Genomic DNA, 16,175 nt, shown 5'->3' on the forward strand with positions numbered 1-16,175 from the left:
AAAGAAAGAGAACACTTAGCCCTGCAAGTATGCCCCCTTATGTGCAAATTAGTTTTAACATCTAAAGAGTTAACATTTAAAGTACCGACAATGGAGTTATAACCTAGCATATCAGGTTTGTTTTCTGTTTTGACTGGTGATCTGAGAAGTGTGAAGGATCCAGGAATGGGCTCGACAGTGGTGCTGGTGTCCTTCTCGAACAGAGCCTATGAATCACCTCCTTGAACTTTAACCCCCACCCTGTTAAGCAGGAAGGATAATATCTGCAGCCTCAGGGTCACTAACAGGAACAGGGAGGCACACCCAGCTCCTTCTGGTAGCAGCAATTGTCTTCACATGCCTGTTCCTTTTCCTTGTACCCCATTCAGTGTTACTTTCGGATTCAGTTCATGTCACTTCACATTTGCCTTCTACCCAACTGTCCTGCTGAACAAGTTTTTAAATTTCTTGTATGCTGGATTCTTCCTGAAAACCTCAAGGTCAGGGTTGATCCAACTGTAATGAACTCGATGAGCCGTTTGGTCAAACGCAGATTCCAAGGCCCTGTCTTAACAGGCCATGCTTCTCCCGAGTCTGTCTCAGAGTGGCTGAGGACTCACCTAGCTTCCTCGCTATGCCGTCAAACATGAGAATCACGAGAGGAAGACCAGTTTCATAATTTTTGAGCCAAATTTGAAGCAAGCTTTAATTAAATACTGGCCAGGATGATGGAGTATAGCCAGGAAGTTCCCAGAATATGGCAAGGAGTCACATTTACAGAGGCATATAGAAGCAAACCCATAAGGCCGCCATATTTCCCAACAGGTGCAATCTGGAGCAAGCCTATTTCCTGCAGAGAAACTGGGCTAGAGAATTCCAAGCCTGGACCACCTTTTGGTGAGGGAGACATCCCATCAGACACAATTGAGATGGCACTTCTGGAACAGACAGCTTTAAGACTGGGCAATGCATTCCTACTTGGATTTAAGTCAGTTTGCGCTAGATCTCCTTGCAAAGAGGAATACTGCTCAGTCCGTGGAGCCAATTCCTCCAAGGAAAGTCTTTCCATCCTCCTTCCCTCTTGCCCCACACTGCTCTGAACAAATGAATCCTCCATTCCTGGACTCACGAAATTCCTCTGACGTCACTGTCCAAACAGAATTATCACTTCCTAACAACTAAATTTAAGGACCATTTTCCATGCCCCTGTACACAGGGATCTTACTGAAGGACAGGTCCAGCTCACTGTTTTCCCACCCCTTAGGAAAAAAAACAGCGCCTTTCCTCTGAGATTCATGTTACAGCACCTGTGGTTTTTAGTTTGGTTTTGTTTTCTTTTTTCTTTTCTTTTTTTTTTTTTACAAACTTCCTGATTACTCAGGACTAACACCTGTTTTACAGTTTCCCCATCCATCCACCCCAGCCCTCTACCCTCATCTCAGACAGATGTCATTCAGTATAACAGCCTGTCATCAGTTCCCATAGTGCTAAGCGGCAAGCACGTATCTCAGCTCGTTATACAAACAGTATTGTAGCTCGAACCTTCAGTGAAAGGTGGTATTATCCTCATTCCACAGGGGAAACTGGGGCACCGGAAAGCTAAATAAACTGCCCTAGAATAGCACAGCTACTTGAGTGGGGGTGCAGACAGGAGAGATAGCAGAGTGGTGAATCTTAACACACACTCTGATCTCCCAGTTCCTCATTCTCGTATTTGCAATGTCCTCCACATTTACCCCATGTGTGTTAGCACCGTACAGGTGCCAGGGGAGTCAGGACTTCCCTAAACAGAATCAATGGACATCTGAAGGTCTGTGGAGATGTGTCAGCTGAGGGAGGGACCCTTCCAAGTCCTACAGGTCAGTGTTCGGTGTCCTTGCTACACTGATTACCAACTACCAAGAAGCCAGGAATCTGAAAAGTAGCTGGACTGAAAAGACCGGTAGCTGCAAAGAAAGTTAATAGACTCTGCTCATCTGCCTGGGGTTCCTGTCTGTCTCAGTTGCCCTCTTAGGGAAGGCTAAGCATCCTCAGGGCAGCATCCACCCTCCGTCTACGGCTATGTTCAGAATGCTCCCTCCTGTCAACATCCTCACTCATTCATTACTCACGTTCCTAAGCCCTTTAAAAACATCCCACAACTGGTTCAAAGGTTCTGGCTTTCTTGTTTTGAACCAAGGAAGCCAGTGGGTAGGGGTAGGGTGGCTGGAAAACAATTTCACCACCTCCAGTACTTCATCTCTGGATGCAGATTTAGCTAGGTTAGCTTTGCTCCACAAACTCAGGCTCAGCAAGTTCCTCCCAGCATGCTGGCTCTGTCCAGTCTCCACCTCAGCTCCTTCAGCAGAGGGGCACTCAAGGCTGCACAAAGACACCTTAACAATGTCTTAGCTTCCACCATGCTGCCCCGTCCTCCTGCACACCACCCCAGTAATCATTGACAAACACACTTCCTGGGGTCTCCCAGGCAGAAAATTCTCAATGCTTATATACTGTCATTGTAAATACAAGGCAGGCAAACTCAGCAAGGCCCCACATGGCACCGCGCAAGCTTAATTAGCGCTCACGATGACTATAATTACAATAATTTATTGAGTGCTTCCTTATGGGCCAAGCCCTGTCTGGTCCATTTTCAAGCTCTTTAAATCCTTCAAGACAACGCTGGGAGCTGGACCATCCGATCTCTATCATGCCTGCATATGCATGGGGCACAAAACAGGGGCTCTAAATGGCTCTGTGCCTCTCCGGTAGCAGGTTCACTTGTTAAAGTTAAGAAATAGGAAGGAGAGGCGAAAGAAGTGGCAAAGAACTACCCAGAAAGTTGGCGAGGGCGCTCACTGAGACACTTCCTGGTCATCGTTACTCAGCACTTTGAGGCAAACCGCAGCATGGCCGCCCTAGTCGAAAGATACACCTCTGCCTGGGCAGTCCTAGGGCTGTCCCCAGCCCCAGTCTGGAAGTATCTGACTTAGATTTGTTTGGGGCATGGTCAACGTGATTCCAGAGGGGCTCTACGGTGTGAAAGGGAGCCGCGATCTACCTCCGGGCGCCGTGCGCAGTGAAAGTGTCCTTGGGGTAGCTGGACACACGGTTTCCAAGGGGTGAGAGCAGGACAGCGTCTGGAGCCTGAAGAGCCCGAAGCTGCTTCAGGCGCCTGCGCTAGCTCCGCCCCTGGAAACCAAGGTTCTGGTTCGGCGGCTTAGAGCACGGCAGCCAGGAGCGAGGCCAGCACTAGGACAGTCCCTGAGCTGCTCAAGTGGCCTGTTCTGGCCCCGCCCCTTGGAAACCGCCCCACCTTTTGGGGGCGTGGTCTGGGCGCGGCCTGCCGGGGCGCCTTGGCGGGCGCGGGAGGCGAGGGAGCGCGTCCCCGCCGCGCGTGCCCGTCCGCCCCGCCCCGCCGCGCTCCGCCCTGTCTCTATAAAGAGAAGGCGGGCGCCGCACTCGGCTGCAAGCTCCGTTGGGTGCCTAGGATCCATTTCCATCGGGTTCTGCCGAAACTCGTGTGGCTCCCTCCCCGCAACAGCCAAAATGGTGAAGCTGATCGAGAGCAAGGTATGCGTGCCCCGGCCCCGCGCTCACCCCGCGGTGCTCAGTAGACACCCTCGGTATCCCTGCCGGCTGAGCGGCCCAGGGCCTGTGTGCGCTCTGGGCTGTGGAGCACGCCCTGGGGGAGGGGACAGAGAGACCCTGGAACGCCTGGTACCGAAGGTGCACGCTTAGGCAGCACCTGAGCTGCACTCCCTACTGCCACCCTAAATCTGGCGGAGGTGAAGTGATGGACGGGGGTCCTCCAGTGACAGCTCGCCCTATGCCCCAACTGAATCAGGATTCGGGGTCTGGGAGAAGATGGAGAGTCGCCACTCCTCGCGTACGGGGTTCTATACACCGCGCGGGTGTGCTGTACCTCAGGGCTCGGCCATAGTTTTCCTCTATCAGTGGCCCGCCGCCTAGAGGACGCTGGCCGGGTCGGTGTATGGGTGTGGGTCCCGGATCCCAGTTAGAAACCATCGGACGGGGTACCTAGGTGACTGCTAGGGAGAAAGGTCCAGGCCGCGCCCGAGAGACTCCTCCTCCTGCGGCGCAGGGCGTGTTTCCGGCAGCTGTGGCTTTGGAATGACTCAGTCCCCTATGGCTGGGCCCAGGGGCCTCGCAGCCTTAAGAATTCGGTGATTGACCCTCCCGTAAGCTTTGCTGGAACCAGGGCTCTTCTTCCCCTGGCAGGAGTCCAGTACAAAGTCCTGGTGGTTCTGCCCTTTGGGAAAAGAAAAAAAAAAATACCCAAGGGAAAAACTGTTACCATATTCGAAAGTTACTGAGAACCAAAATATCCTCCAGATTGGGAAACCCAGAGCCTGTTACACTGTAACTACTCGGGGACTATTTATTAAATGGAAAGTGAAAGGGGATTGGGGGTGGGAATTGATGTGTGGAAGACTGTCTCACAAGTTCAACCTTAAACTAGGAAGTCCGTGGAAGGCAGGTCAGCGCCCTCCAGTTTTGAGCATCTGGTTTGGTCTCAGTACAGAAGTTTGCTCAGAAGCCATCCACTACCAGTTGTATTAGTCCCAGCAGCCAGTTGGGTCCTTATCTGTTTAAACTGCCCTACTTATGAAACCTTTGCCATTCCAGTAGGAGAGGTGTGTGTACATTGGTGACAGGAAACCAGTTATTCATAAAAAGCTTGGGCTCCAAAAAGCTATTACCAAGACTTTAAGAGTTGCCCCAGAGTCAGAAGTTAACTGAATACACATGAATTTCATCTGATGGGCTTAGGTTGATTGATTTAGCCATGCAGAATAGCCGTGTTTCTGAGGACTGTGTGGGTAGTTAAAGGCCCTTGGGGTCTGTCACCACACAGGAGTGGAATAATAGGCTATGATATAATGGAGCAGAAATCAGCAGATGTTTGCTTGTTAATTTATTTTTATGAATAAAACTATTTGTTGAACTACACACAAGGCACTTTGCTCAGTGCTTCACAGAACACATGTTAGACCAGGGTGTTGGTCATGTCTCTAGTCACTAGCACTCAAGAGACTGGACTGTCTCAAAAAAGCAAAGAACACTTTGTATTGTCCTTTGGGCTGATTATGGTTTTGTTGTTGTTGGGGACTTTCTGTTTTGGTTCACATTCACGTATGGGGTGGGGCATCCATTTTCGGAGGACAGAGGACAATTTGAGAGGGTTGACTTGCTTCTACCTTGTGGGTCATGGGTATTGAACTCGGTTCCTTGGTCGTGGTGGCAAGCACTTTAATCTGCTGAGCCATCTTGCCAGCCCCTGAGCTGGGTATATTTGAGACGAGAGATAGTAGCATCTGCTCCAGTCTACTCCAGGTGTGTTTTGTCTCCAGGTTATTGGTGTAAGTGACAGAGACACTTGCCAACTGTGGTTATTGATTTCTGGAGCTAGAAATTGTGACTTGCAATTTTGAATGTTGTATGAATAGTCTTCAAGCCAATTCTTCAGGCAAGCTTACACATCTGCAAAAGAAAACTTGTTGGTGAAGTTCGCACATCCCTGCCTCTGTACTTTGTGTTCCCTGAAGCCAAAGATTAGGATTGTGAGCCACTTTTTCAGTATTTTGAGTAGTTTTGCCTGGTTTGGACTCATAACTTTTGGGGGGACCCCTTGAGAGTGTTTGAAATGCAGCTTGTCCTGTTTTTCATGTAATCTCACCAAGTTCTTACTATCGAGGATTAGCCATGGTCCAGGTGCCATCAGAGCAGCCTGCCACACCATTTTGCCCTGTGTCTTACAATAAAGAATAGGCAGTGTGGCCTCCTCTGATGGCTATGTTAAGGGAGGTTTTATATGACATTCATCTGCAACAACCAGTGGTGGTTTGAACTGTGGCTTCCATTGCTCTCCACTGCATTCCCACCTCCTGACCCCTAACACTTGGGCGCTGTTCATACCCAGATGTGGACCAACGGATGGAGGGGGAGGGGGGGGCGGTCTGACTAGACAGCTCCTAAGGTTGTCATAGCCATTCTGTAGGGTCCTCAGAAATGACATGGGATTATTTTTACTGAAAAAAAAAATGTGAGATAGAAATTAAAAACTGTACCTAGGGCCAAAGAGATAGCTCAGCAGATAAGAGGACTGGGTGTTCTTTCATAAGATAAGGGTGGGGTTCAATTCCCAACACCCGCGTGGTAACTGTAACTCCAGTTCCAAAGCATCTAATAATGCCCTCTTCTGGCCTCTGAAGGCACCAGGCACACAAGTCAGGTACGTAATTACATGCAGACAAAAACATAGATGTTCATAAATAAATAAAATGAATAAATAAATAGAAATTAAAATAAGTATACATGAAAACACATTATGCTTTAATTTAATTAGGGGTGGGGGTGAGTAGATACTTACTTTCCTTGGACCTGATCTACTACGATTGTTACTTGTTTTAGTTTTTGCTGACTGACTGACCAGCATCTTCCCCTGAAGGAAGTGTTGGCTTCAGACACAACTGCGTGTGTTGCTCTGATTCACCTCTGTTGCTCCAGTTTGGGTTTTGGTCATGACCACGTGACTGACGGTGGTTTGAATGAGCCCCTGGTGACCAGACTGTTAGGTGCCTAGGGTTACAGTATCATGGCTTTTAGTAAATAATTCAGAGAGATTGGCAGTGAGGGATTTTTTTTTTTAATCATTTTTGCTGGGGATTTCATGTGACGGGTGTTACTTAAGAATAATTCCTTCTTGAGAAACTAGAACTTGGATTTATCTAAAGAACAGTGAGTTTTGATCCATAGGGCAAAAGCCAACGGTTGATTAAACTAGGACGATCCCAACTCTAGAGACCCTGTTCAAAGCACAGGGAAGGTGCTGGAATGTCGGTTAAGAGTGTTCCTACTCCGCCAGAGGACCCTCACTCAGTACCCACTACCCATGGCTCCAGCTCTAGGGGGGTCTCATGCCCTCTCTGCCCCAGCAGATGCTCACACAAATGAGATCCTAAAACAGCAGAGGCACACAGAATGCTATGCTAATGGCGACCTCCTGAGTAGGAGGTGGCTCTCCTGGACTCTGCCATGGGGTCAGAGATTTTCTCGCGTTTCACTCTAGACAAACTAATTAAGTGTTGCCTTCATTTGCCCTTGGTTAGGTAACTTGTGACTTCCCCATTGCTTAACTGCGTCCTGTGAAGCTCCTTCAATTTTTGAGGCTCCTTTCACCAACCCCTAAGAATCAACTGTCTATCACAGAACTGTTTTTGAAGTGAAAACATTTTTACTACAAATACTATTTCCCTTTCTTTGATTTAGTGTAAATATGTTAGTTGTGTGCTAAGGATGTAACTCAGAGGCCCTGGGTCCACGCGCCACCACTACCCTCAGATTAGGCAGTCAACAATATTTTATATAATATTCTTGAAGACGTGAAGACCAATGCACTCTCTTTCCATCTCATGTCATCGATCGAGTATAATGCCTACTGTGTGCAAGATTCCTTTCAAGCCACTTTATTTGCTTCCTTTGATTAAAAAGTAGGCCCTAAGAGCCTAACCCCCTATTTTGTACTTAATATCTCTTTGTTTCTCATTTGCATGTTTGCTTGGGTCTTTTTGGACAGTGGGGGCTCTCACTGACTGGCCTGGAACTGACTGCCACCATCCAGAGGTCTGCTTACCTCTGCCTCCAGAGCGAGTGCTGGGTTAAAGACATGATGGCACCTGGCCATGTGCTATGGAAAGCAGAAGTATATGATATGTAACACGATGCTTCTTTCTCCCTCCTCAGGAAGCTTTTCAGGAGGCCCTGGCCGCTGCGGGAGACAAGCTTGTGGTAGTGGACTTCTCTGCCACGTGGTGTGGACCTTGCAAAATGATCAAGCCCTTCTTTCATGTGAGTGTGGGGGCAGAGGGCTTTGAAGCTGGCTCCTGGGCACAAGACAGGAGGAAAGGGTTGAAAATAATGGGTGCGAGGGGTTCGCTTTATTCTCCTGTGTCACTGACCTAAAAGTAGGAGCAGGACAGCTTATGTAATATGGTTCATTGAGGACAGCTTTCAGAAGTTTTGTTGTCCTAAGTAATTTTTTTCCTTCGCATTTGATACCTGGGCCCAGTGTGCAATTTGGGCTTCAAAGTTACAGTGCCAAATTATTTTACTCTTGGGAAAACTTGACTGAGACACAGCTGAGTCCCTAATGTTTACCTAGTCTCTAGGCTGAAGTTTTAGACCTGGCTGCTGAGATTGCTCAGTGAAGGGGAAAAAAAGACACTTATGGTTTGCCCTGCAAACCCGAGGACCTGAGTTTGATCCCTGGAATCCACACTGGAAGGAGAACCAAGTCCCTGAGGCTGCCCACGGACTTCCACACACATCTGTACACACTTACATGAATAATAGTGCAGTAACAAATAAAATAAGGGCTTTTAAAATAAATCTTTAATTAGTATATGGAGCTGGAGAGATGGCTCAGTGGTTAAGAGCACTGGCTGCTCTTCCAGGGGACCTTGGGTTGGTTCCCAGCACCCACATGGGAGAGTCACAACATTTTATAACTTCCAGGGCATTCAGCCCTCTTTGGCCTTTGCAGGCACCAGACACACAGTGTCTGTGACGTACAGACATCCGTGTAGCCAAAACACCCATGTACATAAGCTAAAATTAAATAAATCTTTATTTAATCTCTACGGTGTCTCTCTTGAAGAAGCTTAACTATGTTGAATGCGATTATCCAGTTCTAACGCTTGGTTTATTTTAAAATTTCTAGTCCCTCTGTGACAAGTATTCCAATGTGGTGTTCCTTGAAGTAGACGTGGACGACTGCCAGGTACGTAGTATGAAATTGGATGCTGCCAGGCACCTCCCAGTGGCCTGTCCTCTGGAGGAGTCTACCCTGTTCTTTAAAGTAAAAAATGTCCAGTAATTCTAGAAGTGGGACTCTGTCTAAGAAGTTCTATTTCAGAAGGGTTGGGCCTGTGCCAGTTATGGGCGTGACCCTAGCTATTCAAGCTGTGTTCAGCACATCCTACAGCAAGCATCTGACCGCTTCCAGGCTATGGGGCCTTTGTGCTGCATAGATCTGTATTCTACCCCCCAACTCCGAGATGATCATCGGAAATAAGTCAGCTTTGGCTCTAAGAGATGGTAGATTGGGTGGCACTGTGGAATTGTGGGGAGCTCTGAACTTCTCGTGTGTGGGGACTGTATCCACAGGGTTATTATAAGAATATTCTTACTCATATGCTTGGTTTGAATCAGTGAGAAAGCCCTGGTATTACAAGAAGCATGGGAGAGCCCTAGTGCCTTAGAGAGCTGGGAGAACTTAGAGGGAAATTCACAGCCTGGTTTTATTTAGGAATTCTGTGCCTGCTGTACACTCAGCTCTGTTCTGTGTACTTTCCACATATTGATAAACCCCCACCACCACCCCGCCCCTAGTACTACTATTGACCCTGTTTTAGCGATGGGGAAGCTGAAACGGAAGACCTGGTGTTCTTGCAGTTGCAGAGTCCCTGGCAGAGCCAGTGTTTAAAATGAGGACGTGTGGCTGTTCTGCCCTTGCCCCTTACCTTCCCCAGGTTCTTAGCATAAGCCCTCTCCCCTCACCCAGGCCACTGAAGGAAGGATGCATGAGTATATTGGACTCACTGGATTCTGCTTCAAGCTAATCTCCCCTCTTCTTCAACCCCAGTTCTCAATCTATAATCAGATCTCCATACCTAGCCATCAGCTTGGCCAAGGTTCAGGAGGGTCTCATGAGGTGTTCAGTGGTCCTCTCCGAACATCCAGCTCCCACCATCCCCCAAGTGGTTTTTCTCAGCATACTTTCTGACCCATCTCTGCTTGTGCTGTCTCCCTTCCCTGGCCTGTCCTTTCCTACCTGACTGAACCAGTCACAAGCTTCGCTTCTTTTTCGTGACCCTGGCTTCATTTACCCCTTCACACTACACTCTTAGTCTGCTTTCCTTCCGAGCCTACAGTGGTATGGAGAGGAAGTGGACCCTGGGCCCGTGCTGCTGGTCGCCTGCACCTTATTAACAGTGAGGGCTTGCTCAGCTTGCTTTTCTGTGATGTACTTTCATGCTCTAAATGGCCATGTGGTCCAGCATCACAAGTGAGGTGGCTATCCAGATTGAGCAGGACCGTAATTATGAAGCCTATGGAGTGCCTGGCTCCTAAAGAGTGAGATGTGACTGCTTTCACAGGAAGTGAGCATCCGACATCCTAAGTGGTCTGAAACCCAAAACAGTTTTGAACGTCAGGCATCATAGACAAAACAGAAAAGTCTGTGCAAATATGAAATCTAGAAACCCTGAAACATACCTGGTCCTAAGCATTTGACTAAGGGATACTCAAGTTGTGATACCTCTGTCACTAGTCTTAGTCAAATGACTAAGGAAGTTACTCCCTAGTAGAGTTAGAAAAATGAGAGTATAACCTGCTATCGGAGGAAGAAAGTTCTTGTTCTCTGTTTTCACAAACTCAATCTGTCCTTTGCACCCTATCCCCAGCCTCTTTATGACAACAGTTCTGAGTCATGGGCCACCTAAGACTATCAGAAAACACTTATTGCAAGTCTGTACAGTAGCTAAATTAGTTAAGAAAGCAGCAGTTTTATGATTGGGGTCACCTCACCATGAGGAACTATATCAAAGAGTTGCAGCAATAGGGAAGTTGTTAACCACTGCTATATGGTTACTGAGCCAGGAGAAATTCACTCGTGGTTTAGCTCAGTTGACCCTGTCTGATAATTCCAGTCACTGAAGTCTCCTGGGCACCTCTGCGTGTGTTTTTACCTTGAGCTGCCCACAGTCACTGAGTAGCACAGGCAGTGACAGAGGCAAAGAAAGGACAGGTCCTTCTGCCTCAGTCCTGACCCCTACAAAGACATGTAAAACAGCTGGGGACATGGAATGACAGCACCTTCAAGTCTGCTTGGGTGTCTTTCGAAACTTGAAGTGACCCTGTGACCAAATGGAAGCCTTTAACTTTGGTTCCATACTCTACAGACCTAAGCATAGAGAACCTTAACAGAAGTTCCCCAAACACCTGAGTGGAGGGAGTCCTGTAAGCAGCTCAGATGGACAATTGGGCCTGTACCCATAGCACATAGGAAAACAAGGAAATGGCTACCACACAGAAAGTAACATGGAGGCCCTTTTGACATGACACCACCGATCATTAAGTGTAGGTGTTGCAACCCTTGGAGCAGTAACTGGGCAGAGTCAAGACTTAGAATGATGACGAGACTGTCATCCGGCATTACTGAAGTCCTGGGTATTGGCTTGGCATAGGTAAAACGTCAGTATTCCCAAATTTAAATTTAACTCAGTCTGAAGCTAATGTATTTAGAGAATTTATGGTGATGCTTTGAAATAGTACAGGCATGAAAATCTGGACTGTGTTTTTAGAAACAAAGGAGGAATGGGGAGAGAAACATTAGTAAAAGTTGTGCAAATATATATTAGCCACATTGATTAAAACATTGTTTTAAGCCAAGACTATTTAACTATATGTTAATAATTTACTTTTTAGAGTTAAGCTGTTGCTGGTCTATCTTATTCTCTATTCTACATAAATCCAGAAGATAAAATTTGTAGGGCAGACATAGGCACTGTAAAACAGCTTTCTCTTGATGCTGAGCAAAGAGACTGCAGTCCTGAGTGGGGCCTTGTTAGGTGGGGTATATGAAGTCTGTCCTGAGTGGGCAGGGCTGGTGGGTTTGAGGGCATAAAAGTCATGAGACCAAAGCACAGTCAGGAGTTCTGCTTATAGGATTGGTGAATGGGAGGAACAGATCAGTGTGTGGGGACATTCATTCATGAGGACTGAAAGTGCATTAGGAAATACCACTATTCTAGGTCAAATTGAATTCTTGGAGTTTGGTTCACTTGGGGCTGAAGAGATGGCTCTGCAGTTAAGAGCACTTACACGGAGGACCCAGGTTTTATTCCAGCACCCGTATCAGATAGCTCACTGAAACTCAGGTTCTAGGGAATCTGACACCCCGTAGGTATAGACGCATTGCCCTAGTGTGGGTTTTTTGATCTGTGATGAAACACATGACCGAAAAGGTTTATTTTGGTTACATTTTGAGGTCACATTCCATCACAGGGAAGTCAGGCGGGAAGCTGGAGGGGATGCTAGAGCACTGCTTCCTGCCTGGCTTAGCCAGCTTTCTTCTGGCACCCAGGACCCCCTGCCTGGGTGTGCTATGGCCCTCCCACATCAACCACTAAGACAAGGCCCTACAGGCTCCTACAGCAACAGAAGCAATTCCTTAACTGAGGTCCCCTCTCCTCAGTTAAAGGACTCTAGCTCGTGCTGAGTTGACATAAAACTAGCCAGAACACACAGAAGGGAATATAGAAGACCTTTAACAAATAGAGCATTGCCATTCACACAGTAGTTGCTGAGGGGTGGTAAAAAGGTGGGTACAAAGTCCATATCTGAGGGTGTAGGTATATGTGCGGGCGGGGCTACAGTGCCTGTAGCACACGCTTTGTAAAGAAGGATGTGTGGTAGGTCATGAGTTGATAAGATTAGTAAAGAATGGGCTGCCCCCAGCTATTCCTCATGAGGCAGATTGTAGAATTTTCTGCAGCCTAGTTCCATTTTGTGTTTTAAAACCCCAGAGTATGTATTTATTCATAAGTATACGTACATAAATTGGAAATGATCTAAAAGTCCAGTAAGAGGAATTAATTATATTGTGAAATAAAATACCATGCCACCTTTAAAGAAAATTGCTTTGACACAGAAAAATGGAGGGGGGGGCATTTTTAAGGTACATTCCTTTTGTGTGTAAGTGTTTTGTTTACAAGCATCCGTATGCACTGATGTATGTGCAGTGTCTGTGGAGGGCAGAAGAGGGCATCAGATCCCCTGGGACTAGAGCGGCAGATGGTTATGACCACTGTCAGACCCAGGGCCTCTGCAAGAGCAGCCAGTACTTCTGACTGCTGAGCCTTCTCTCCAGACTCTATTAGAAAGTTGTTGATGCTTTAATTAAAAATGTACTGTATGGGGCTGTTATACAAAATGTAGGAGTATAAACACGTAGAAGTTATCATTAAGATTCCTTTTCCAGTGTCTGATTTATTATTTGTTTGTTTGGAAGACAGGGTCTTGGAGCCCAGGCTGGCCTTTAAGTGGCTATGTAACTGAGGATGGCCTTGAACTCCTCATGCCCCTGCCCCCCCCCCCCTAGTGCTGAGATTACAAGGGTGTGCCATCATGCTTGGCTAAGGGTAATTTTTAGGCTGTAATTCAAGGTGTGGCCCTGAGCCCAGCTTCATGCTGTGCACCTATCATCCCAGCACTCAGGAAGCTGAGGCAGGAGAATCTTGAATTGAGGCAGTTAGGTCTCATACCTAACAACAGGACAACTGGCTAACTATGGTGCCTATCAACCCACACCTACCTGATGGATCCTCCCAGCATCCCTTAGTCCCTATGTATTATAGGGTATGACTGGCATACCCCACACCCTATCCTAAACTTCTCCAGCCCAGGGGCTAGGCTGTTCTTCCCCCCAGCTGTCCTTCCTTATTTAATCCAGCCATTTTGGTTACCTGGTACTTTTTGTTAACTCTTTACTCTCCTGGCTCACCATTCCTCCTCCTTTCAGATGTCTCTGTCTCTGGCTGTGTTCACCTTTTATATACTATCAACCTCCTGCACCATACCTCGGAGCAGTCAAGTTCTCCTTGTTTATTTCTTTCTTTTTTTCTTTTTTCATCACTGGCCAGCCTTGGCAATGTGACAAGATCCTATCCAGAGAGTTAGGAATGTCGCGTGGTTATAGTGTTTGCCTAGAATGTGCAAAGCACTAGCTTCCAGCCCCAGAAACAACAAATAAAAATTAACCAGCTCTTACAGTCATCATTTCTATATACTCTGCCCCATAATAAAATTAGAAAAACTTATTCAAGAACTTAGTCGAGCTAAACAGTGCAGTGAATGGCTTAGCACTAGCATTCCGTTTATTAATGCCTGTTAATGGAGGTAGATATTAGTAAAATGTTGTCATTAAGAATGCAACGTGGTGGGCTTTTATCTGCTGTTGTGTTGATGTGCTTAAAAGGTTCTGAGGCTGAGGTTTGGGATATATAATGAAAAAGAGGACGTTTTCAGAATTTTCTACCTGTTTAATGTTCCAATTCTTGATTTCATCCTCTCTGCCGACCACCTTCCCCTGTGTCCCAGGATGTTGCTGCAGACTGTGAAGTCAAATGCATGCCGACCTTCCAGTTCTATAAAAAGGGTCAAAAGGTATGTATACCTGGATTTAAAAACACCGACTGTACCTGGGCATAGTGGTGCACGCCTTAATCCCAGCACTAGGGAGGCAAAGGCAGATACAGGTAGATCTTGGGAGTTGCAGGACAGGACAGCCTGGGCTTCCCAGAGGAGCCACATCTTTAAAACAAACAAACAAACAACCTGGGACTGGGTGTGGTGCAGACACACTGGTGATCCCCGCCCTTTGGGAGTAACCTGGGAGAGTGCAGAGGGGTCAGGTCAGGATGTGCTGCAGAGCAGTCAGGCCCTGTTTCAGAGAACCAGCGGTGGCTGGGGTGGCTCCTGCCCTCCATCTTAGCACTCAGGAGGCAGAGGCTGGTGTGTCTCTCTGAGGCTGGCCCAGTCAGTCTACAGAGTGAGTTCAGGACAGCCAGGGCTGTTAAACAGAGAAAGCGCTTCAGCAACACCCAGGAAAAGAAAGAAAAGAAGTCAAGTGGGCCAAAGACTGTGTAGACACAGAAGTAGCCGAAGTGAGTCATTCAGGAGACGGCGCTGCCATCTTGTTTCATGTCGTATAGAGCCTGGTGTGCTGTTGCATGCTTATACTTCAGAGCTTAGGAGGCCAAGGCAGGAGGCTTGCCACAAGTCCGAGGTTAGCCTAGGGTATATAGTAACTTACTAGCTAACCTGGGTTTACAAAGAAAGACCCCTCTAAAACAAAACCAGAAATAATACTTCAGCCAAGGCACATAATGCATGCAGAAAGCACTGAGGCGACGTCCACACAACAAGGGCGGTCTCCACTGCCTGCATCCAGGACAGTAGGGGTGGGTACGGTGCTGTAATCTCAGCACTTGGGAGGATGAACCCAAGAAACACCTTGGGTTGAGACCAGCCTGAGCACTGGAAAAGGCTTTGTTTTAAAAAGGAAAAGACAGTGTCTTTCTTCCTGAACCTAAGTACATAATATGCAGCGACAAATTGAAAATTAGTCTCTGTTAAAGAGCAGTAGCAAAATCTCCACAGCTGGTTCATATTCATACCACGGAGCACACATTCCTAGCCCTCGGCAGGTCGTCTCATCTTACAAAGAAAGAGGGCTTTATGTTTTGGGGGAAATTGCACTGAAGCCCTTTGGCTTCTCTCCTGGTTCCTTCATTTTTGCTATTAGTTTTGCCTTTTGTTTTAACTTTGGTTTGTTGTTTAGAAACTGTTACTTAAGAGAGCTTAAGTAAAACCTCCCCCTTCTACGTCTCCCCCTGCGATTACAGCCTCTTACGGAGTAGGTGGGATAGGCGCTGCTCTGGCTAATCACCCTTTCCTCTCAACAGGTTGGGGAGTTCTCTGGTGCTAACAAGGAAAAGCTCGAAGCCACTATTACGGAGTTTGCCTAATCATGCTCTGAAAAGTGTGACCAGCTCCAGCAGGTTAAAACCTGTACCTTTTTTAATTTGCAAAAAAAACCTATGAAGTGTGGAGAGTCTATACCCAACTGCCATCTGATTATAAATGACAATAAAATATTAATTCTACCCTTTTTAAAACTGTCTGGTGTCTTTTAGTATAAGTGAGAAAGGGCCCGATTTAGTCCCCTTGATCTTCAGTAACATTTAGCCACTTGCTAAAAGCTTTAAGACTAAAAGGCGGGCTGGAGAAATGACTCAGTAGTTGGGAACATTGGCCGGACTTGCAGAGGACCTGAGTTTACTCCCCAGCACCCATATGGCAGCTACCTGTTTCTCGAGTTCCAGGGGATCTGATGTCCCCTACTGGGCTCCATGGGAACCAAGTGTGTCTGAAGCACATGTACATTACATGTGGCTAAAACATTACAGAAACTTAAATCCTATAAACCTAAATATTTAGTTGTAGAAAATCTCTTGTTTATTCGGTTACATTAAAAGTCTGGGGGGGGGGTGTTATTTTACCTCAGTAAACATGCTCTGCGTGCTCCAGACTATGAGCGTGACTGGTGGTTCACGTGTGATGAAACTGTT

The 16,175-nt window shown here is 47.0% G+C and overlaps 1 protein-coding gene across 1 annotated transcript; it reads left to right on the top strand.

Moving 5' to 3' along the window:
• Window positions 1–3,387: 3,387 nt before the first annotated feature.
• On the top strand, window positions 3,388–15,722 carry LOC116901623 (thioredoxin). Its single transcript, XM_032903679.1, has 5 exons — window positions 3,388–3,531; window positions 7,726–7,830; window positions 8,702–8,761; window positions 14,143–14,208; window positions 15,510–15,722. Exons 1-5 carry the CDS (start codon window positions 3,508–3,510, stop codon window positions 15,570–15,572), a joined length of 318 nt encoding a protein of 105 aa, XP_032759570.1. The 5' UTR covers window positions 3,388–3,507; the 3' UTR covers window positions 15,573–15,722.
• The last annotated feature ends 453 nt before the right edge of the window (window positions 15,723–16,175 follow it).

The sequence above is a fragment of the Rattus rattus genome, chromosome 1 (genome assembly GCF_011064425.1).
Source record: "Rattus rattus isolate New Zealand chromosome 1, Rrattus_CSIRO_v1, whole genome shotgun sequence".
In the NCBI taxonomy this organism is placed as follows: Eukaryota; Metazoa; Chordata; class Mammalia; order Rodentia; family Muridae; genus Rattus; species Rattus rattus.